Raw genomic sequence first — 23,711 nt, 5'->3', positions numbered from 1 at the left:
TTCCCCCTGCCCTGTTTCAATGAGGAATGAATGACAAGTTTCAAGACTCACATCCACTATCTTTCCCCTCCCCAGGACTTCCAGTTCCCAGAGAAGATTTCTTCCATGTGGAGAGAGGAGGCCTGAGGAACTCCTATCCTGGTGAGTGAGTTGCAAGCTGGGGTACAGGCTGCTATCCCAGAGGCTTCACGCTTGGAATCCTTTTTCAGACTCTTGTGGTAGTGAGATCCTGAGCACCTCAATGAACCTCTGAAGCTCAGTCTCTTCATCTATAAAATGAGGGGACTGGATTCCATGGCTTTCAGTTCCCTTCCAAGGAAGGATCAATGATCTTAGTGGAAGTCTTTGTTGGAAATTTTGTGATATCCAACTATCTACAACCAAAGAAAGAGGACTCAGACTAATATATCTTTTCTTAGGCCTTCCTTAATCCAAAAAACATTTAATTTTACTTTTTTGATATTTATTTAAAACTAAAAACAAAATGGAAATAGACAGAAAAGAACAATTTTACAGAATGTTTTATGTTCAGCAGAACATAAGGGAGGATTCATATGTAATAATAAATTTCCATAAACCATGAAAGAAAGATATTGTATTCAGAACCTTCTATTGCTTTTTGCTTCCTTGTAGGTTTTCTTTCATTCTCTGCTGTTCACGTTTTACTTTATTCCCTCTTCCCCCTCCCCCGCACCCCTTTCATCCTCTTCCAGCTCCCCCTACACAGGATACAGTTAAGCACAGATATATAGGAAAAGCAACAACCTCTGAGGAAAGTTGGCCACAAACTGGAATAGATCAGTTGGAAGACTCCCTTCCTGCCTCCTCCCTCCTTTCTCTCTCTTTCCTCTCTCTTCTTCCTTTCTTGCCTGTTTCACTATTTCTTTTCTTTTTTCCTTCCTTCTCTCTATCCACTTTGGAGATCATATGCTCTTACCTACAGATACTCTCAAAAGCATTTCCCCGCCTCTTTCTTCACCACTGAACCATCCCTGGATCGATTTATTTTATCTTTCCTCCCTCCCTCCTTCCTTTCTTTTTTTTCATGAGGCATTTGGGGTTAAGTGACTTTTCCAGGGACACACAGCTAGGAAGTATCAAGTGTCTGAGACCAGATTTGAACTCGGGTCCTCTTGACTACAAGGTTGGTGCTCTATCCACTGCTCCATCTAACTATTCCCGTCCCTTTCTATAGGAACAAACCTTAAAACGAAATCAGTCTGATTCTCATTTACTCCCCATAGGTCCTTTGGTAACTCCCATTTGGTCTCTGTTTGGGTCCTCACTGACTTGGATTAAGTGTAAATCGCAGTCATTTCTGCTTGGGCAGAAACCCTGAGCTTCTTCCCAGACTCACTCATTCATTCATTTTTATTTATTGAGACTTTTTTAGCCTAGGTGAGAGAGGAGATTCTTTGCTCCATTGCTCCCTAGCCTTAATCACTGGACGGGGGCAACCTCAGTCACAGGAGATCTGTTGGAGACCTTACCTTATGAAGGCCCAGGTCTCCCCCTGCAATCAGAGCCATCTGCACTAATCCTGATCTATAACTGGCCACAGGACACAGATGTCTCTGTGGGGCAAAGTGCAGCCCTTGCTCACTTAAATCCAAGTCATTCACATGTCATGGTGTGACCTCCCTCATGTCATTGTCCTCTCTTAGAACAAAGGACTGACAAAAGTGAACCTGACTCTGCCTTCTTGATTTTCTCTGTCTCCATTTATCAGTTTGTGAATGGGAGTGGAGACCACCATCTTACTCAGAAAGAATTCAGACCTAATTTGTCCACTTTCTGTCTTTTTCTAGTTCCTTTTGACCAACCTTTGGCCCATTCTTGGAGGATCATTGGTCTAATTTACATACCTGACAGCTTCCCTTAGGTTTGGGATGTGATAGGGAAAGACTCCTAGTTATTCCATAACAGCACCAGGAGCCCTAGGCCCTTGTTATCTTCACTAGTGACAATGATAGTAGTTAACAAGCATATGGTGCCTACTGTGTGCCAAGAGTTTTATAGGTGTTATCTCATTTGATGCTGACAACAACCTGGGAAGTGGATACAATTATTACTTTCACTCTACAGCAAAACTGAGGCAAAGAAGCACATTCCCAGAGATGCAGAGCTAGGTGGTGCCTGAGATTCAATTTGAAAGAAAGGATTGGAAGTAAAATGGAGAACATCTGTCTAGTGCAGTGGATTGAGAAGCCTCAGTTTCCAGTTTCAAGTTCTAATCTCTGCTGCAGGGATTTGGATCAGGTTACTCAGCCATTTAGAACTCATAGCCTGGTTTCTAGATTATGAGAACCTTCCCCTTGCCTTTGTCTCAGCTTTGTTGTGGGCGTCCAGTAACATTTTACTATGTGTGGACCTCTGTGTTAATTGAATCACTTTATTGGTGTGAGCTAATAGCATTTAAAAATGATTGATTTTATCTATTTCAGGTTAAAAACATTTTGCCTGAAGAAATTAAAAGTCAATGATTTTATTATCATCCAGCTTTAGAGAGTATGTTTATACATGTGTGTGTTTGTTTCTTTTAGATGCAGAGACAAGGTTTGGTATGAAGGAGATGAGTACAAATCTGGAAATGATCTCATGGAATGACCTTTTTCAGTATCATGAATACAGGGCTGTTTTTGCCAACCACAAAAGAAAACACATTGGAGAGGAAGGTTGTGAATGGAATAGACACAAAAAAGCTTTAAGAAAGAGTTCTAGTGTTGCTGAAGATAAGAATATACATTGTGAAGAGAAACCACTTGAGTGTCATAGATGTGATGAAGCTTTTCTTTTACTCTCTTCCCTTGCCAAGTACCAGAAAATCCATGCTGGAGAGAAACCTTATGAATGTAACAAACATGGAAAGACTTTGAGAGAGCAATCTATTCTTGCTAAACCTGAGAGAATTCACCTAGAAAAACAATCTTATGTATGTAATCAATGTGGAAAGGATTTCCAATATTGTTCCAAATTGGCTCAACATCAGAGAATCCACACTGGAGAGAAGCCTTATGAATGTAATCAATGTGGAAAGACTTTCACATCTCATTCTAGTCTTACTTCCCATCAGAGAATCCACACTGGAGAGAAGCCTTATAAATGTAGTGAATGTGGAAAGGGTTTCACACAATATTCCAGTCTTGCTGTCCATTGGAGAATCCACACTGGAGAGAAGCCTTATGAATGTAATGAATGTGGAAAGGCTTTTACACAATATTCCAGTCTTGCTGTCCATTGGAGAATCCACACTGGAGAGAAGCCTTATGAATGTAATGAATGTGGGAAGACTTTCACACAGTGTTCCAGTCTTGCTGTCCATCAGAGAATCCACACTGGAGAGAAGCCTTTTGAATGTAGTGAATGTGGAAAGACTTTCGCAAAGCGCTCCTATCTTGATGAACATCAGAGAATGCACAATGGAGAGAAGCCTTATGAATGTAACAAATGTGGAAAGACTTTCACATCTCACTCTAGTCTTACTGTCCATCAAAGAATCCACACTGGAGAGAAGCCTTATGAGTGTAGTGAATGTGGAAAGGCTTTCATAAGTAGCTCCAAGCTTACTTCCCATCAGAGAATCCACACTGGAGAGAAGCCTTATAAATGTAGTGAATGTGGAAAGGATTTCCTAAATGGCTCCAGTCTTACTTCCCATCAGAGAATCCACAGTGGAGAGAAGCCTTATAAATGTAGTGAATGTGGAAAGGATTTCATAAATGTCTCCAGTCTTACTTCCCATCAGAGAATCCACAGTAGAGAGAAGCCTTATGAATGTGATGAATGTGGAAAGGCTTTCAAACACACAAACAGTCTCAGAGAACATCAGAGAATCCACACTGGAGAGAAGCCTTATGAATGTAATGAATGTGGAAAGGCTTTCACAAAACTCTCCCATCTTGATGTACATCAGAGAATGCACAATGGAGAGAAGCCTTATGAATGTAGTGAATGTGGAAAGGCTTTCACATCTCACTCTAGTCTTACTGTCCATCAGAGAATCCACACTGGAGAAAAGCCTTATGAATGTAGTGAATGTGGTAAGGCTTTCATAAGTAGCTCCAGGCTTACTTCCCATCAGAGAATCCACAGTGGAGAGAAGCCTTATAAATGTAGTGAATGTGAAAAGACTTTCATTGATGGCCCCAGCCTTGCTAAACATCACAGTGTCCACACTGGAGAGAAGCCTTATGAATGTAATGAATGTGGAAAGACTTTCACATCTCACTCTAATCTTACTTCCCATCAGAGAATCCACAGTGGAGAGAAGCCTTATGAATGTAATGAATGTGGAAAGGCTTTCAAACACACAAACAGTCTCACAGAACATCAGAGAATCCACACTGGAGAGAAGCCTTATGAATGTAATGAATGTGGAAAGACTTTCATAAGTAGCTCCATCCTTGGTAAACATCAGAGAATCCACACTGGAGAAAAGCCTTACAAATGTAATGAATGTGGAAGGGCTTTCACACAATATTCCAGTCTTACTGTCCATTGGAGAATCCACACTGGAGAGAAGCCTTATGAATGTAGTGAATGTGGTAAGGCTTTCATAAGTAGCTCCAAGCTTACTTCCCATCAGAGAATCCACAGTGGAGAGAAGCCTTATAAATGTAGTGAATGTGGAAAGGATTTCACAAATGGCTCCAGTCTTACTTCCCATCAGAGAATCCACAGTGGAGAGAAGCCTTATAAATGTAGTGAATGTGGAAAGGATTTCATAAATGGCTCCAGTCTTACTTCCCATCAGAGAATCCATAGTGGAGAGAAGCTTTATGAATGTAATGAATGTGAAAAGGTTTTCAAACACACAAACAGTCTCAGAGAACATCAGAGAATCCACACTGGAGAGAAGCCTTATGAATGTAATGACTGTGGAAAGACTTTCATATATCGCTCCATCCTTGCTAGACATCAGAGACTCCACACTGGAGAGAAGCCTTATGAATGTAATGAATGTGGAAAGACTTTCATATATCGCTCCATCCTTGCTAAACATCAGAGAATCCATACTGGAGAAAAGCCTTATAAATGTAATGAATGTGGAAAGGCTTTCACGCAATATTCCAGTCTTGCTGTCCATTCTTGGAGAATCCACACTGGAGAGAAGCCTTATGAATGTAGTTAATGCGGAAAGGCACCACAGTCTTAGTAAACATGAGAAAATCCACATTGGACAGAAACCTCGTGAATGTGGAAACTTTCAGGCAGAGTTCAAATCTTGCTTAATAACAGTGCATATTAGAGAAAAACTTTTGAGTGTCTGGATCATGGTAAAGTTTTTCATATAGATTATTCTGGGAACTAGACTAGACATGGGAGATCCCACACTACATATAAAACTTCATTCATATAATCCATGTGGAAAAACATTCAGGCTTACTTCATTCTGTTCTCGATCAATAATTTTCCTCTTCATTCTCTTGTTTATTCCCAAATTCTTTGGCTTTCCATCTGTGTGATAAGTAATGTGTTCCATGTTTCAATATTATTTAAAATAGCTCCATTTTGAATTAATTTGTTAAATTGTGTTCAGTCAGTTTGAGGGCAAGTGAGGCCTTTTCAGAAAACTGACCCCCAAGAAGAGTACCATAGTTTAGGGCTACAGTTTCAGAAAAACTCCTTGTACCCTTGCTTAGTTTTGCACAAACCACTTTGCCACATCAGCAGGCTTTGAAATATATAGTTACTGTTCTAGAGATAGAACAGAAAGGTCCTGAGCCCCCATCCTGAGTTCTCACAGCCGTTGACCAGAGGGAAAACTTGAGCCGATGTGAATCTTCTGCCTAAAAAGGGACAAAGTGGGACTATAAGGTCTAAGTATTGGTGGCGTGGACATATTTTTCCTGGCCAGGGAATATAAAAACAATTTCCTCACTCATCATCATTGTGCATGTTCAAAAATTTGGACTTTCTCGGAATTTGGAAAGACTAGGGGTCATGTTTTGTTTCTCCTCACAAGTCAAATTAACACTAGGAAAACATCTAGGAGCACTGGTAGCTAAAAGCTGTAAAGATACAATCTTATATATATTTACAATATGTCAGTTATATCTTTTTCCTCCCAAACTATCAGTATTATTTACAACTATCAGGGTCAAGTTATCATACCAAGTGACATGTTTAACCATAGGAGGGGTAAGGCACATAAGTCCAATGCAATCTTTTTACCATCCTGTAGGCAACTGTAATAGACATTACCAGGAGAGAGATCAATGTCCTAACCCCCTTCTCCTAACCCAAGAGGTCTTGCTTTCATCTTCCCATCATTTCTTTTTTTGGAGATTTCCCTGCATCCTCAGGGCCCTCATCTTCTTGGCTAGTGTGTTGATAAATGCAGATGTTTCTCTCTGGGACCTAGACCAGTTCTGCCTTTTCTGGAAGAATACAAGTATAACTTCAACCCTATATTAGTAATGTGGCTGGACCAGTCCAATGACCCATTATTGGATATTTTCACATGCAGCAAAAAAAAAAAAAAAAAAAAAAAAAGATTCATCCCTGAATGTTCACTCCTTATGTTCATATCTGAATAAATGTCTCTCTCTCTTTTTTTTTTATTATAGCTTTTTGTTTACAAGTTGTATGCATGGGTAATTTTACAGCACTGACAATTGCCAAACCTTTTCTTCCAATTTTTCCCCTCCTTCCCCCCATTCCCTTCCCCCAATGTCAGGTTGACCAATGCATGTTAGGTATGTTAAAGCATATATGTCCTAACAGTTATTTTGCTGTAAAAAAAGAATTGGAGTTTGAAATAGTGTACTATTACCTGTGAAGGAAATCAAAAATACAGGCGGACAAAAATAGAGGGATTGGGAATTCTATGTAATGGTTCATAGTCATCTCCCAGAGTTCTTTTGCTGGGTATAGCTGGGTTAGTTTATTATTGCTCTATTTTAACTGATTTGGTTCATCTCATTGTTGACGAGGGCCAGGTCCATCAGAATTGATCATCAAATAGTATTGTTGTTGAAATATATAATGATGTCCTGGTCCTGCTCATTTCCCTCAGCATCAGTTCATGTAAGTCTCCCCAGGCCTTTCTGAAATCCTCCTGCTGGTCATTTCTTAACAGAACAGTAATATTCCATAACATTCATATACCACAATTTACCTAGCCATTCTCCAATTGATGGGCAGCCACTCAGTTTCCAGTTTCTAGCCACTACAAATAGGGCTGCCACAAACATTCGTGCACATACAGGTCCCTTTCCCTTCTTTAGTATCTCTTTGGGATATAAGCCCAGTAGTAACACTGCTGGATCTAAGGGTATGCACAATTTGATAACTTTTTGAGCATAGTTCCAAATTACTCTCCAGAATGGCTGGATGTTGAATAAATGTCTTTATGTTCAACATTTTGTTTTCTGATACTTAATAAACAATAACCAAAGATTAAAAGTTTAGAAATAGATAATAAAAAAATTCCAAATTGCATATTGCCTGGGAAAAACGATGTTCAGTTATTAAACATGTTTAAAGAGACAAAGTCATAGCGTACTATAGTCAGAATCACTTTAAACAATGGTAACAGAGGCAGCTAGATGGTGCAGTGAATAGAGTACCAGTCCTGAAGTCAGGAGGATGGGAGTTCAAATCTTACCTCAGACACTTAACACTTCCCAGCTGTGTGACCCTGGGCAAGACACTTGACTACCATTGCCTCTGCAGAAAACCAAAAACCAACAATGAGAACACACCTGCACTGTGTACTTACTCCTGAAAGAATATTGAGGGGTTGAGCAATATGGCTAGTTGGGAGGATTATTGCTAAGATTTCAATCTTCTGTGATGGTGTAGTCAGTTTGTATGAAATTACATATTTAAATAGTATCTTGATTGCCCTGAAATAAAGCCATCTGTAAATGTAAGTACAGGATAGGACAGTTCTTTATTATCTTTGAGTATGTCCATTGATATTTTTCATAAAAGCTGAGTACTTTTGTAGAGGGAACATGATTATCTTATCACTGTAAGTAAAAATTAAATCTTGCAGTCAGTCTTCATTCTGAAATATTCAAGACCTTAATTTAGATTTTGTATATGATTGATGTCTGATTAACAAAAAGATCTACTTTCCAAGTCAGTTTTCCCAATTAGGTATTTTGCACTTTTTTCTATGTTTTAATTTTTTTTTTTTGTTTTGTTTTGCTTGACTGATTTCTTGTCACAAATTCTATTTTTTTGAAAAGGAGTTGTTTTCTTTGATTTAAAGTATGACAGACTTGGAGGGACAGGTTAGGGGTATCCAGCAGGAGAGCCTAGTACTTAGTAAGCCTCCCACTCCAGAGCCACTGATGCCCTTTGGCTTCTAAAATGCTTTGGACTTTGTGTGGGATTAAAACCTCTAATGCCTGATCCAGGGTCAGTTTGGAGGCTTCCTCAATATACAGGGCTGAGGCAGCCACTGCTCTTAAGATGGGAAGGCCAGCCTAGGGAGACAGAGTCCAGTTTCTTTGAAAAATAAGCCACGGGTCTGGGGTCGGGCCCTAGAAGCTGAGTAAGGACTCCCAATGCCTGTCCACGCCTCTCATCTACATATAGAGTGAAGGGTTTCTGTAAGTCAGGGCAAGAGCAGGAGCAGAGGTCAGTTTGGCTTTCAGGGTTTTAAAAGCTTTGACCTGCTCCAGTCCCCATTGAAGAGGATCTTGAATAGAATCATAGAGGGGCCTGGCAATAACCCCCAAATCCCAAAATTAGGAATCCAGATCCTGCAGAAACCAGCCATGCCGAGAAAGGTTCTCAGTTGCTTTTTTGAGACAGGATCTGGGAGGCTTAAAATAACCTATTTCCTCAGTTAGAGATTGAGAGGTGGGGGTGAGATTGTGACCCAAATATTTGACTGACTGCCGGGCAATGTGGGCCTTTGGTAGAGACCCTGTACCCCCTCGAGGCTAGAAAGTTTAAGGTCTTTGTGGCCGCTGTCAGACTCCTCTCTGGTCGGGTTGCAAAGTAGTATATCATCCACATATTGTACAAGACTGCTGCCAGACAGATTAAGGTTCCCCAGATCTTTAGCTAGGGCTTGGCCGAATAACCGTGGACTGTCACAAAAGCCCTGGGGCAATACAGTCCATGTTAGCTGATGGGGAAATTCCCCTGGCTCAGCCCATTCAAAGGCAAAAAGGAGTCCTCATGCCCAGGGATACAGAAAAAGGCATCTTCAAGGTCCAGGGTGGAAAACCATTGTGTATTCCCTGGAATTGGCCCCTATGGGATGGATTGGGACAACCCCTTCATTTATAGCCCTAAGATGCTGCACTAGCCTGTAATCTCCCTTGGCTTTCTGACAGAGAGAATGGGAGTATTACAAGGGGAGTGGCAGGGAATCAGGAGTTTAAATTTAAGGAACTTGTCAAAGGCTGCAGCCCTATCCTATCTTCCACTTAATTGGATATTGGCACCTGTGAGGAAATACACTAGGATCCCTTAATCTGACAAGGGATGGAGTGGCCTGCGTGGCTCTCCCAGGGACGCCCTGGTCCCACACGGAAGAGTCTATTTCCCCCCAGATTTCCCAGGGAATGTGGGGGGGTCTGGAGAGGAGTGCACAGAGATTATCTGGAGACCTCACCAGAGAAAACTGGGCTCCCAGTTTCATCATCAAGTCCCTACTTATCAATGGGCTGGGGCAGGAAGGGATAATTAAAAATGAATGTGGAAACAATAGGTCCCCGAACTTGCAAGGCAGGGGGAGGGTTTCCAAACAATGTTTCCATTCCATTCCCATCACTTATGGGGGGAGGGGCCAGTAGAACCCGAGTGCTGGAGCAGAACAGAGAAAGAAGCACCAGTGTCAGAGAGGAAAGAGACTGCCCTACCTCCTATGTCCAAGGTCACCCTGGGCTTGGCTTCCTGATGGAGGTAGGGGGGCCATAGCCAAGCCCAGAGCCTTTTCAGTCCAGGCCTGGAGAGGCCTGGAGGGTGAAGCTGGAGGCCGTGGTCCTCCCCTTCTCCGGGCTTTTGCTCTTCCAGTGTCCTTTCCGTTTGTGTCTGGGGTAAGGGCCTGGAGGCTGGCTCTTCTGAGGGCAGTTTTTCGCCCAATGACTGGGCTGATTGCACCTGAAGCACAAGCTTTGGGGACCCTTGGAAATGGAGACAGCCAGAGACTGGGCATGCTCTGTCTTTTGCTCTGACTTTTCCATCCTCCTCCCAATCCCTGTTATTAAATACCCCAAAGGCAATTTCCACTAATTCATTCATGGGATCCTGGGGCCCTACTTCCAATTTCTGCAGTTTCCATCTGATATCTGAGGAAGACTGATAAAATGCATGCCGAGGACAGCAGTCCCCTCTGAGGAAGTGGGATCTAGGTTAGTATATTTCCTAATGGCTTCTACGAGGTGCCCCTGAAATAAAGCGGGACTCTCGTCAGCTGCTTGGGTGATTTCTCTGAGCTTTTCGTAATTCACCTGCTTTTTAAGCCCCTTTTTCATACCCTGATAACCTGAAGAGGACCAAAGCCTGGCCCAAGTGAGGAGCCTGGAGCCAAAAGGAATGGCCCCTGAGAGCTGCAGAGCCCCACCCCAGGGGAGGGTATTCTGCCAAAGATGTGGGCAGTGTCAGCCCAAGAGGCCATTTCTACCAATCTGGAGGATGGTCTGTGAGGCTGGCCATCGCTCTTATCATTGCATCCTTACTTTTAAAAAATGGGCAGGAAAGTGACTGCAGTAATAACAACACTGCCCTCCTCTCTACATGTTTTGAACTGATTCATTGTCCCTTTGGCATCTTGAGGACTGACTCACTTCCCCTAGTTCCTGCCCCCAAGTTTGTTTAAATTTTCCTTCAATATAAGTCAATGACAAGGGTGACTATGTCACTCATTAGTGTTTATGTTATAGGTATCTTGTCTTTGCTTTGGTCCAGAACAATCTCCCCATTATACACACACACAAACACACAAAATCTAAACATTCTCTGTGTCCTGTGGCCATGCTCCTTCTTAGACCCATTGACTTTCCTAGAAACCTTAACCCTGTTGTCTGGAGCAGCACCCTGGAAGCTTCCCCAGCTCTTGTCCTTTCCCTGGGTTGTAGCAGAGCAGAAATTGTTCCCCTGCTGCTTCTCAGCTCCAGCTGCCTTAGGTCCCACAGATCTTCCCAAATCTCTCTGGATCCCTTCTCTTTGCCATTTTTCACCTTTATTATCATATTCTTCCCCGCCTCCCCCCAGGCAATTGCTTGAAGTGACTTTGCCCAGGGTCACACAACTCAGAAGAATTAAGTGTTTGAGCCTGAATTTGGACCCAAGGCCAATGTTCTAGCCACTGCGCCATCTAATGGCCCCTATTATAATTTATTTAACCCTAAATATAAAATAAGAGAAGAAAAAATTTCAAGCAACCAGCAGAACATAATAGCAGGTTCAATATAAAACAAAATCTACTTAATGAATGCTACACATTTTTCAGGAGCTGTCCAGTGTTTCATGGCTTCCTGGTATGTTTTCTTTTGTTCTGTTTTATTTGCTTTATCTCCTGACACCCTCCATGCCCCCAAAGCTGCAATTAGGTACTTCTAGAATAACTCCATCATATTCAGCTCATCCCAAGCCTTTTTCTCCTTTTACCATTGTTTAGGTCAAAGCAACAGGCATTTAGAAAGGGAAGAGGCTCTGTGGGAATGTAGAGGAGATGCAAAGAAGGAAAAATCAGTCCCTGCCCTCAAGAAGCTTCCATTCTCACATGGAAGACAATATGTCAGCAGCTGTGTCCACACCAACTCTGTACAGTGTAGGTGAAAGGTCTTTCCATGACTGTGCTTCCAAGTGTTCTCATACAGGATTTCACCTTTGAGTAAATCTTGTCTCTCTGCTTCTGTTTGCTTTTGTAAATTGAGGACCATTGGGCCAGATCCATTATGAAATGTGTGATTCTGAAATTTGGAACACAAAATCTTATGAAAATGAATGTGAAAAACTATCTGTACTTGCATTTGGAAAAATAAAATACTACTGGGGAAGGAAAATGTTTTCATCTGGATAAGACTTAATTTCTGGATTTTGGAAAATTTACAGGATCTTTTTTTCTCTTGAGTGGTCAAGGAAATGTTTTAGCCTTACGATACACAACACTCACTAGCTTGATGGCATGTTCTTAACATAGCACTGTCTGATTTCACCTCCATAAATCCTCATCTCTCTGTCATAGAACCCATAACTTCCCTGATTCCACAGGCAGTGCCATTTCCTATTTTTAAAGAAATTTCTCAATTTTATTCCAAATGAAAATGTTAAGTGTGTTTCTCTATAGTCTACTGTTCTTTGGGGGACTTTGGTTTCAGTGCTGGCTCTGAATCCTGTAAGGGCTGTCACCTTTGGACAGATCCCTCCTCCATGCTTCAGGTCCCTTTTGTAAATTGAGGAGCATTGCATTAAGTCAGTCATGAAGTGTGTTTCAATTCTTATGTCCTCTGGGTGTTGGTGTTTTAGCAGCTGGTGACCTTCAAGGATGTGGCTGTGGACTTCAGCCCAGAGGAGTGGGGTTTGTTGGACCCGCATCAGAAAGAGCTGCACATGGAGGTCATGCTGGAGAATGCCGAGAACTTGCTCTCCTTGGGTAAGGAGCTCTTCCCTTGGAACTCTGGAACTGCCATCAACAGGAGTGTCACCATCCCCTCCCTAGGGGGCAGAGTTTCAGACTTTTACCACTTCCTAGAAAGGCCTAAGGGCTGCCTCCTATCCTTAAGAGACAGGGTCCTCCTGCTGCCTGGTTCTTCTATGAATGGTCTTTGCATTGTAGGAACCGGGCAGTTTTGTCTGCAAACCTTCTGAAAAGCAATCCTGCCACTTTTCACTGAGCTTGGGATAGGAGAAGGAACCCCCATCCTCTTGGGGGGAACCATTTTGTTGTTGCAATGTTCTTTTGAGTAAAATGGATAAATTTTTACCTCACTGCCCCTGGTGTGATCCATAAATCCCCAGCACAGCAAGTGGGTCTTTTTCTTCCTTCATACATCCCCCAAAGGCTTGTATAGATACTAGGAGAGAAAGGGAAAGGAAGTAGTCTTTCTATACATTTTCTGGGATTCAGGCCATGTGCTCAGAGCTTCCTTCATGTGCATTATAGCACTTGATGCCCCCCCCCAAAAAAAAACCTACATTGTTTTGGGCTCCATCTTTATCCCCATTTCACAGGTTTGGAGGCTGAAGCAAACAGGTGAAATTACTTGCCCAGAGTCACATAACCAGGATGGGTCTAAACCCAAATTTGCATTCAGGGCTTCCTGACTGCAGACCCAGTTCTCCCTTCTCTGTGCTACCAGCTGCTTTTAATATCCAGAAAATGGAGGCTGTGGGATGTGGCCATCCTGCTGTGAAGGAGTCACCAAAACCAGGATGTTCTGATTCCTGATTGCTTGCATGGCCTCCTTTCTCCTCTGCCCTGTTCTCCAGGCAATAATCACCATCTTTAATTGCACTTGGAACCACCCAGTGGGCCTAGCATCCCCCCTATTCTAATGAGAACTGTCTCTCCAGGCTCACACCCACTATCTTCCCTTTGCCCAGGACTTCCAGTCCCCAGAGAAGATTTCTTCTCCCATGTGGAGAGAGGAGGCCTGAGGAATTCCTGTCCTGGTGAGTGAGTTTCAAGCTGGGGTGCAGGCTGCTATCCCAGAAGGCTTCTTGATTTGATGGGGGTGGGGATGGGAAAACTGGCTTGGAATCCCTTTTCAGACTCTTGTGGTAGTGAGATCCTGAGCACCTCACTGAACCTCAGTCTGTTCTTCTGTAAAATGAGGCCTTTGGACTCCATGGCATTTCAGTTCCCTTCTAATGAAGATTTAATGATGCTCGTGGAAGTCTTTCTTGGAAATTTTGGGATATCCAGCTATCTACAACCAAAGAAAGAGGTCTCAGGTTGTCTAACAGGACTTTTCATAGGTCTTTTTTAAGCCCAAAAGCATTTATTTTTACTTTTTGATATTTATTTAAAACTAAAAATAAAATAGAAAAAAAAGGTTTCAAGTTTTATTTTCTGCAGAACATAAGGAAAGATTCTAAATATATAATAATAAATTGCCATAAACCATAAATGAAAGATATTGTATTCAGGACCGTCCATGGCTTTTCCTTTCCTGGAGTTTTTCTTTTGTTCTCTGCTCTCCATTTTCATCCTCTGCCAACCCTCCACATACAGGCTACAGTTAAGTACAGATATATAGGAAAAGCAACATCCTCTGAGAAAAGCTGGCCACAAGCTGGAATCCATCAGTTGGAAGACTCCCTTCCTGCTTCCTTCCCTCCCTCCCTCCCTTCTCTTTTCTCCCCTCTCTTCTTCCTTTCTTGCCTGTTTAGATATTTTTTTTCTTCTTTCCTTCCTGTAATGGGCCAGAACTCTACCTAAAAGAAGGATTCTTACAAGGTGTTAAGTCAGTGGAATTGCTAAGACAATGGTTATCTAGTTTACCTTGGTGATTAATAGTTCACTAGTTTAGTACATGTCCCTGTCCCCTCCTCCTCACAAATACTCCTCATCTAGACAACAAACTGCCTGCTTGTAGCAGGAGCAGGGAACGCCTGAGGCTGGGAGACAAAAGTCCAGTCTGGGACCCAGCCCCCTGGCAGGGAGCCTGAGGGCTCTGAAAGAAGAGGAGGTAGGGAAGCAGATCTGGGCCAGGGGAGCTCAGGTAGGGTCTGGGAGGAAGATGTTCTCACACAGCTCATGGTGGAGAGGGCAGGGACACTGCACTGACAGCAGGCTCCTGGTGTTCACGGAGGCTGGGAAAGCAGTGCATCAGTGTCCTGACGCCTGCTTAGGACCCCTGGGACCCTCTGTCAGAGCTTCCGCTTGGAGTCCCTAAAAGGAGCTTGGGTAGAGGGAGCCAAGACTGGGGTCTGACAGGGCAGCAGCCCAAGAACTGAGGGGCCGGACAAGAGGCCAGGCAGGAGCTCTGCTGCCTGCACCCAAAGCGGGGCCTCAGGGCAGGCAGGACCGTATATGAGGGGCTGCCTCAAGCCAGAACAACTAAACCTCTAACCAAAAGCTGGGCAGGAGGGAGGACACATGGGGCCTTGCAGCTGAGGTTTGTACTTTGGCAAGGGGAACGCAGCGGTAACTCTGGGGAGGGAGACCCTGAACATTTGCGAAATCACTGGGAGCCTGCCAAGGAGTTAGCGGGACAGAGGTCTTCCAACAGCCAGGCTAGGGAGGGAAGACTAAACCAGGAAGCTCTGACCACGCGGTGAGATAAGGAGGCTGAGGGCCAGAGGCCAGAGCAGCCAGCACAACCTGAAGGGCAGGAGGGAAGGGGAGGAGGTGGAGGTTGGGGTTGGAGGCTGGCTCAGACCTACCTGGGACTTGCACCTGCAGAGCTAGCTCCCAGAAATCTCACATCCAGGGATGGAGGCCGAGAGATCTGAAGGAAAGCTCAGAGGTCATAGATCCAGGGAAGGAGGCAGGGAGGTCGCAGCTTCGGGGAAGGAGGCAGAAAAGTCTCAGCTCCGGGGAAGGAGGCAGAGACTTCAGCTGACAGAGAAGGAGGCCGAGCGATCTCGGCTACACTGAAGGAAATCCGACCTCAGCTTAAGGCAGAGTCGCCACCTGTGGGAGAGACCACCCGGGGGCAAGTTTCCAGAACAGTTGAAGTGCAATTTCTCCGAAGCCAAGAGCACACGGGGAGCAACAGGGACAAAGCCGAGCCCCTACTACACATTATAAGGCTCCAGGTAACGGGGGATCTGAGCAATGAGCTGTCGGAAGGACAAACGGACCCGGGGGGCGGAATTCCGAGAAGGGCTTCTAGGCGGGAAATTGCCTTAAAGCAACAGGTGTAGTCGTACTGGGCACTTTTTTACGTCGTTTGATCAGAGGGACACTAGCCCAGGATGCGCTCCTGGGCAAACCTAACCCCAGTGGGGTGGGCAAGAAGGCGGTCCTGGGACGTCCCTGGAATTGTTCCTCTGGCCAATTGTAGGTTAAGCTGGAGAGGGACGGGGAGGGGAGAAGCCTAGGAAGGCTTCCTCCGGCCTCTAACCCAGGACCCCCTTCTGGGGGCGGGGGCTGCGTCCTTCAGTCTCTCTCACGCTTTCGAGAAAACGTCATGGACTTTGACACTGACGCCGAAATTAAAATTGGGGCTTCTGTCTAACCTCTGCAAGGGAGGAAGGGAGAGGAGTCTCAGCCCCCACCGAGCGGGGTTCCTGCTCCCCAAAGCCCCCGTTTCCTCCCATCACGCCCAGGACCAGCACCTCAGGCCCCGCCCACTGCTCCCCAAGCCCTGCCTCCATCACGTGGGACTCCTTGGGCCCTGCAACGGCCGCTTCTCTCCCTCCCTCCTCCCCCTGGCCTCCGGACTCCACCCCAAGGCTCCGGTTCCACCTGGGCCACACCCACCGGCTGGTCATCTCCCGGCGCCCCCCGCGAGGTTGGGGCCTCTGGTCACGGACCCGGGTCCGGCCGGGAGGAGGCAGTCTGCAGATTTCCAGGAAAGCCAGCGATTCGCAGCAAAAAGGAGTCCAGTTTCGTGGGGGACGTGAAGCCGCGGACTCCCACTGCGCTCTTGGAGGCGTCTCCGCGCACAGGCCGACAGGTCCTGTCTTGTGACAGGCGAGGAGCCGGGCGGGCCCTTCCCGGCGGATCCGGAGCGGGGAGCGCCGTGCGGAGGCCCGAGCAGAAGCCGCGTCCTGAAGCCCCAAACCGTAAGACTTCTTCCCCCGCCAGTGTCATTTTCACAGTCATTTTCACTTCTAGGCCTGCCCCTCCCTGCTGCCCCAGTGTTCTCTTGATCCTGCTCATTTTATTCTTGATTTTCAGTCTTTTTTGTCTCACTGAGACCACTGAGCTCACTTCTCACAGCCCAGAGACTCCACCACAACCGAACACCAAGAACTTGGTCAGGGATTTCCTGATTGATGGGCATCACTGCAATTTCATTTTTTTTTTAATTTTTAAAAAATCCTCATTTTTAAAGTGGCAAAGAGCCACTTTCACCATCCCATCCAAACAAGTGAATGTCCTTCTGATGCGGCCTGGGGAAGTTGTGATGAAGTGCGAGAATCGGGGTGGGGAATCCCCTCTGATCAGAGGCACAGGTCCAATGTGAAGAATTCACAAACCCAATGACAAAAAGGGATTTAATGAGAAGTCAACTTGTGAGGAAGACCTTCTTAGAGGCAAAGGTCCTGTCCGGGAAATAACAAAGGTTAACTCTGAGAAGAGAATATCTTCACAGAGGGCAGGAGTCCTGGAGGCAGCTTTGCCAAGACAGTTTCCTTGGCAAAGGATAATCCTGTTTCAGACTTCTTCAGAGATTTTGGGCTCAGAATTGCCTCTCATTAGTGGTTTGAGGCTTGGACTTCCATTGAATGAGATTCCTTCAATACAATGATCCCAGGCCTAGATTTCCCGTTGTAAAGAGATTGGCTCATTTTGGGAGTTGAGCTACTGGGAGGGGCTCAATTCAATAGAGGCCACATCTCTGGCCAGATCTCCCACTGCATGAGACCACTTACTGCCCTGAAGGGTGGGGCTCTGTCAGAGGGGTTTAGGGTTCACCACCATCATTTCCATATTGTTTTTACTCCCCATTTTCTTTCTCAAGCCTCCTTTTACCCTAATCCTGTGGGTATCTTCTCCCCACTCCCAATATTAATCCAGATTAAACTCCCTGCCCCATCCCCATCCCTGCTTTTCTCACCTCTATCTATTCAGAAGGCTTCTACCTCCTTCCCAAAGTATACATTGTTTCCTGGGAAATTCAGAGAGGAAGGTTACAGTGTTACCAGCTCTCCACCTCTCCCCGAACCTGCTTTCTCAGCATTAGTTGTTACACTTGCCCATTCTTTATAAATGTTTCCTTTTTCCCTTTCTCACCCCTGTCTACACAATTCAGAACCAACCTTTGAAACTACCTACAGTTCTACTGATAACATTTTCATATAGATGAGTAAATATTTGGCCTTAATGAGTGCCTTGGAATTAGTGCTTAATGTTTTCCTTTTTTCTGGATCTTTTATATTAAATTTTCCATAGAGTCCTGATCTTTTCCTTACAAATACATGGAAGTTTTTTGTGTATACATTGTCTATTTTTCCCCTCGTTCCATATTCTCTTCCAGATTTCTGGGTAAATTATTCTGAATGGAACTCCAATTCTTTATTCTTTGAAATTTAATGTAACCAAACCTATGGTATTTTAGAGTAGTAACTACTGGGTTTTATGAAATCCTGACTATTTCCATGGTATTGCAGTCTACCTTATTTCTTTGTTGGATTGCAATATTTTCTGCTTAACATGGGAATTTTGAAACTTTGCGAGGATATTCTTGTAAGTTTTCCTCCTTTGATCTCTTTCAGTTGGTGAACATTAGATTGTTTTTCTTTTGACTTCTATCCTCTTGTTCTAGAAATTAAGGGTAATTTTCTTTCGTCATTTCTTATGTTTTATCCAGAATGAATATGAAATCACATAACATGAAAATCATAACAGCTTCACTGTGTAAAGGACCACTTATAAAAGGGAGATGTCTTGATTTGTATTTGAATCTGGATGTAAGAGAGGCTGTGCTCTGCCAAGTCTTGTGGCAAGATAAAAATCCTTAATCCTTCCAACAAAACATGAGGTGATGGAAGCCTGGGGGAGGAGGACCTCATGGGAGATAAGATGGGCATCCTGGTGGGTAAGTGACCAGGTGAAATATGAGTCCTAGGATGAAATTTGGAAGTCTGGGAAAAGTCTAGGGATGGAGAACAGCCATTCCAGTGGCCATTGGCCATGTCATGATGGGTAGGACTGGGAGAGGGGAGGCAGGCAGTATTCCGAGTTCATCACCCTGGATGATTTTGGGAGTGAGGTCCCACCCTCCAGGCTTCAGGGGCTAGGCTGCTTGGGGCTCTTAAGCCTCAGAGGCTTTCCTGCAACAGATTAATGGGAAGCAGGAAGGCTTGGAACTGAGATCTCTGGGCATTCTCTTGGATCTGTCATTTTCTACTTACTGCAAAACTTCCCTACTGGGTAGGACCCAGGTAGGTGTGAGCCAGGGCTCCTAACAGATCCTGGCTTCTGCTGGCTGCCCTTGCATAAGCATTCACACTTCTTATTTGCTCCGGTGGCCAGTGCCCTCCCCATCTGTCAGAACAATTTCCTTCCAGGTCTAGCTAGTTAATGAATTCTTGGCCCCTACCTCTTTTTCAGGTTCCCAAACACTTCACAAATATCCAGTGTTGCCCTCTTCCTCAAGCTTATCATTGGGTTATATATTAGGTATATATACCAAAGGTAGACTTTCCCCATAGTAACCCAGGAGTCCCACTTAAGGCTCCTCATCTGGTGTATTATATCTGCCTCCAGGTCCTACTTAGTGAATTGATTGTGAGACTTCAGACATGGTTTATTATGAGGTTCCACAGGCTCTGCCTTTGTGCTGCCTGGAACCTTCCTTGGTTGCAGGAACTGAAGCTGTTTCCTGGCCCAACTTCTCTGGACCCGCACATCTTGGGCTCCTTCCCAGAGATATGTGGCTCACTGTTTCCACATTCCTTCTCAGGATTCTAAGCCTAAAATCTATCCAAAAGTCTTAGGAACCTTCCCCTATCTTCTTTTTAGATTTCAGGATTGTCATCCCGTTTTCCCTGATTCAGCTACCCATGTAAATCATTTTTGGACACTTAAATTTATTATTTTACCCAGGCTTCTGAGCTCCCTGCCCCCTCTATCACCACATGTTCTGGGAACTGAGTACCATACTTGATTGTCTCCCAACCTTAGGCTTCTTCTGTTCTTTTCCTGGGAGCTCCATCTCAGAGCCCTTAATACTCTACTGGATCCTTCATTCAGATTGTTTTCTAGATAATATGTCTGTTGGGGAGAAGGGATGCTGGGAGGACCAAGTATCACTGGCAGGGAGATTTCTGTCTCAGGGCACATTGAAGTTCTAAACACTCTTGTGTGGGAAAAAGGTGAAGAACTTATGGATTAAAACATGCTGATCGGGGACTGTTAGCTAAACCCTCTGTTTAGGAAGCATGTGATGTTAGATAAGGTCTGGACTATATTCTATTGTTCAAAGAAGGACACTGGTGAGAAAGCTGTACATCTACTGCATTCCACTGACCAAATATTGGAATAAAGGTTCATGTGACCAATCACAACATATAGAGGGTGGGATTTGGGGGTTCTTTGTCTGAAATGTATAAAAGCTGTGAATATTTTCAATGGAGTGGCTCTGTCCTGCTGTGAATTCAGCTCACAGACCAGGATGGGGTCCGTTCTGGAGATTCTAATAAGTAATTCTGCTTTCTATGAGTCATCTCTGAATAGTCAAATTTGGGTAGGCCTATTCGTCTCAAATAGTTGGGGGCTCTCCGGGATGGGGTCTTTGGGGGAGATGGTTGTGCACCCCGGACAGAGACAGGCGCACATGGAGCAATTTTCTCCATGGTTTCTGGCTCTGGGTGTGCAGCCTCCCTTCCTCTTAGACAACGGTCCGAAGCAGAGGTACTCAGTGGAAAGCAGAATTGAAGACTGAAGGAAGTAGAGTCATGATGGCTGGCAAAATGCAATCTGGAGGACTTACACATATATTTTGAGGTATGCTTTCAGGGAGGTGTCTGGGGATCCATTGGCTGGGTTGAGGGAGATCCTGAGGGATTAGCCCCTCCTAAATTTGTTTTGGGTGGGAGGACTCATTGAATAGGCTCTAGGATGACTTCGAGCATGAGGGTGCCCTTCGCTGATGATGGGATAGAAGCAGTCCAAGAATTTGTCAGGATGGTAGCTAGGTATATCAGGAAATGTAAAAGGTGAAAATAGAGCTATGTATGTATCTGTGTGTGTATGTTTGTTTGTTTTTCATTTTGTGTTCTATGTTAAAAGTTAGCAAGCTTGTAAGAGCTTCTGTGTTGCAGGCTTACAAAATATCAGGCTGAATTGTTTGAAGTGGAATTCATTCAGAGTAGTAATTCTTTCAGAGTGGCTCCAGCAAGGAAAAAAAAAATCGTTTTCTCTCTGACTGCAGCAGCCTTGTGGGGGAAAGGGAGAAAAGGGGGAAATAAAAACATAAATTGAAATGGATTTGAAAGTTTAAAAAGTTAAAAAAAATAGAAGAGCAGTGAGCCAACATTTAAAGAAAAGAAGTTTGAATGGAATATTTAGAAATTCTCTGTGAAGGCAAAGAGATGCACTAAATGGGCTTGGAAGTTTAGAGAAGCTCCCTTTGGATTCTGGGAGGAAAGAATGTTCAAGATGAAACAAACTTCTCTCCAGGGGCTAGGGCCCTGGAAAAGGCCCTTAGTCTGTTTTGTTGATTTAAAAGCTCTGTTAAAATTTAAGAACAATGATTAAGAAATTTGGGGATTGGTTATTTTAATATTACTTAGTATAAAAATTTATTTGTGATATTAAACTTTTTAACCTTTTTGATCTGTTGTACTAATTTGTAAGTAAATGGAAGTTGACCATTTTAAACTGACAGAAAAGTCTTTCCCTTGAAGCAGTTTTCTGAGCCTGCTAGAGTAAAGGGCAATAAAACCTTATCTGATCGAAACTCAGACAGAAGAAAAAGAAAAAAGAAAAACTTTTATAAGTTTTGAAGGGACAGATGAGAGGGAATATAGGAGATTTATGAAGGATTGATTTGCAGGAGCAAATTGAGAGCCTGAATGATATCAAGAAGGAATTAGTTGGAAAAAAAAAGGAAATAAACTGATTGCCTAAATCTTGAGAAGGATTCCCGTGTAGGAAATTGAGTGGGGGGAAGAGCAGCAGTTGAAAGGGGCTTTTGTTAGTGCTACAGCCAAACTCCTGAAGAAAGCAGCCTAATCTTTTAAAGGGACAGACTGCTCTCATAGGGTGTTAATTGACTGAATATTTGTTTCTTTAAAACATAATAGTTTTCTTGTTTAAGGAATATGATCAGAAATGCGATCTATAGTTTGAAAGGGTTATTTCAAAAAGTTTAATTGATGTTTTTAAACTTTTCCAATTCTTTTATGTGAAAATAGGAAGTTTTAATTGACTGTATTAATGCCAATTATTTAAAGGGACTCCAAGGATAATAGTTTTTGTCTTCGTCCTTTTGAAAATGTTCTTGTTATGGACATCATGTAGTTTGGGATTTTCTGTATATTGGATATTTTAAAAGCAAAATGATTGGTATAATGTTCAATTTATGGAACATCTTATGGCCGGGAGGAAAAAGAGTGACCTTGTCCAAGTCACTATTAATTTGTTAATTTAGGAGCACAGGAACTGAGAATTTCTCTCTCTCTCTCTCTTTTTTTTTTTAATAACTTTTTATTGACAGAACCCATGCCAGGGTAATTTTTTACAACATTATCCCTTGCACTCACTTCTGTTCCGATTTTTCCTCTCCCTTCCTCCACCCCCTCCTATGTTAAATAGGTTACAGTATATCCTAGATACAATATATGTGTGCAGAACCAAACAGTTCTCTTGTTGCACAGGGAGAATGGGATTCTGAAGATATAAATGACCCGGAAAGAAAAATAAGAATGCAAGCAGTTTACATTCATTTCCCAGTGTTCTTCCTTTGGGTGTAGCTGGTCACTGAAATTTTAACCAAGCTTATGTTACCTAAAAACTTTGCAGTGATTCATGTGCAGGGGCACCAAAGTGGAGGTTCATTTGAGACAAGGGAAAACCGCTTTGCAGATGAGGAGGCAAAATGGGCTGGAGAAGAGGAATCTGTAAGTAGGGAGAAAATGATGGTGCTAATTCTGGCATTTCTGCCTCCAATGCCTCCACCTTCCCTTAACCCAGAAGAGAAGCAGGAAATCCAAAGCCTTGGCTCTCAGGAGATAAAGAGGAGCACTGGCTCCTCCCTGATGGCAGAGAGGTACTGACCACAGCGAGTATGAGACGTGTACTCCAACATTTACATCAAGGCAGTCATTGGGGTGTCCGAGACATGTGTGATGTGGTGCTGACTTAAGTTTGTGGCACTGGCTTGTACACAATAGCAGGCACCTGGTCAGCGGGCGTCCTGTTTGTCAGAGGATGAATAGGGAGACCCAATGACAAGTCCACAAAGGAGGAAGGCCTCCTGGTATCAGGCCCTTACAAAGCATATAGGTGGACTTTATTGAGCTGCCATTAGTGGGGCATCTCAAATACCTGTTGGTCATAGGGGACCATCTGACCTCATGGGTGAAGGCCTCCCCTCTTCCCCGGGCAACTGCCTCAACAGTCGTAAAAGTCCTTCCTGAGCATATCACTCCAAGGTATAGGTTGGTGGAGCAGGATCTCCCAACAATTCAGATAGGTCTGAATCTACCAAGGCACCTGTTTCACAGCTAAGATCCTCCAATCTATGGCCCGAGCTCTAGAAACATCATGGGACTTACACACCCCATGGCATCCACCCTCATCCGGTAAAGTGGAAAGGATGGATAAGGAAATTAAGCAACAACTGACTAAATTGGCATTAGAGACATAATTGCCCTGGACCTAGTGCTTTCCCCTTGCCTAAGAATTAGAACAAACCCCCGAAGGGATCTTATGAATTATTGTATGATCACCCTTGCCCAAAAGGGATTCAAAATTCTTCCTTGGATCCAATACTTGAGACCAAGGATTTGCTTTTAAGGAAATATGTCATGTCTGTACTGCAACATCTGAAAACTTTACACCTTAAAAGGCCTTATTATTCAGACTCCCTTAGTGTTATGGGCTAGAACTTGAAAAAAGGTATTAAGTCACTAGAATTGATAGAGACAATGCTTGGTTCACATCTTTGGATTTCACA

At 43.8% G+C, this 23,711-nt stretch overlaps 2 protein-coding genes and 1 long non-coding RNA gene across 8 annotated transcripts in view; 1 reads left to right on the top strand and 2 right to left on the bottom strand.

Annotated features, from left to right (window-relative positions):
- The window catches only part of LOC127556878 (zinc finger protein 420-like), a 75,075-nt gene that overhangs the window by 4,815 nt on the left and 46,549 nt on the right, over nucleotides 1–23,711 (top strand). The window contains exons 4-5 of one of the 5 annotated variants that reach the window (XM_051990375.1): nucleotides 76–141; nucleotides 2,544–2,675. The exons of 2 other annotated variants lie outside the window; for them this stretch is intronic. In XM_051990375.1, coding sequence (XP_051846335.1) covers nucleotides 76–141; nucleotides 2,544–2,675 — 198 coding nt within the window. Of the gene's footprint in view, nucleotides 1–75; nucleotides 142–2,543; nucleotides 7,878–15,862; nucleotides 16,648–23,711 lie in introns of those variants that run through there. 2 more of the 5 variants (XM_051990365.1, XM_051990370.1) reach the window with 2 other exon arrangements.
- LOC127556916 (uncharacterized) overlaps nucleotides 1–23,711 on the bottom strand; it is a 55,734-nt gene that overhangs the window by 4,522 nt on the left and 27,501 nt on the right. The window lies entirely within an intron of this gene.
- Nucleotides 11,173–23,711, bottom strand: part of LOC127556926 (uncharacterized) — a 36,907-nt gene continuing 24,368 nt past the window's right edge. For both annotated transcript variants that reach the window (XR_007952560.1, XR_007952559.1), the window contains one exon: nucleotides 11,173–12,321. This is a non-coding gene — a long non-coding RNA (uncharacterized LOC127556926). The remainder of the gene's footprint in view (nucleotides 12,322–23,711) is intronic.

The sequence above is a fragment of the Antechinus flavipes genome, chromosome 3, assembly GCF_016432865.1.
Source record: "Antechinus flavipes isolate AdamAnt ecotype Samford, QLD, Australia chromosome 3, AdamAnt_v2, whole genome shotgun sequence".
In the NCBI taxonomy this organism is placed as follows: Eukaryota; Metazoa; Chordata; class Mammalia; order Dasyuromorphia; family Dasyuridae; genus Antechinus; species Antechinus flavipes.
The sequence above is the reverse complement of the archived record's forward strand: the minus strand, read 5'-3'. Positions and strand labels throughout refer to the sequence as shown.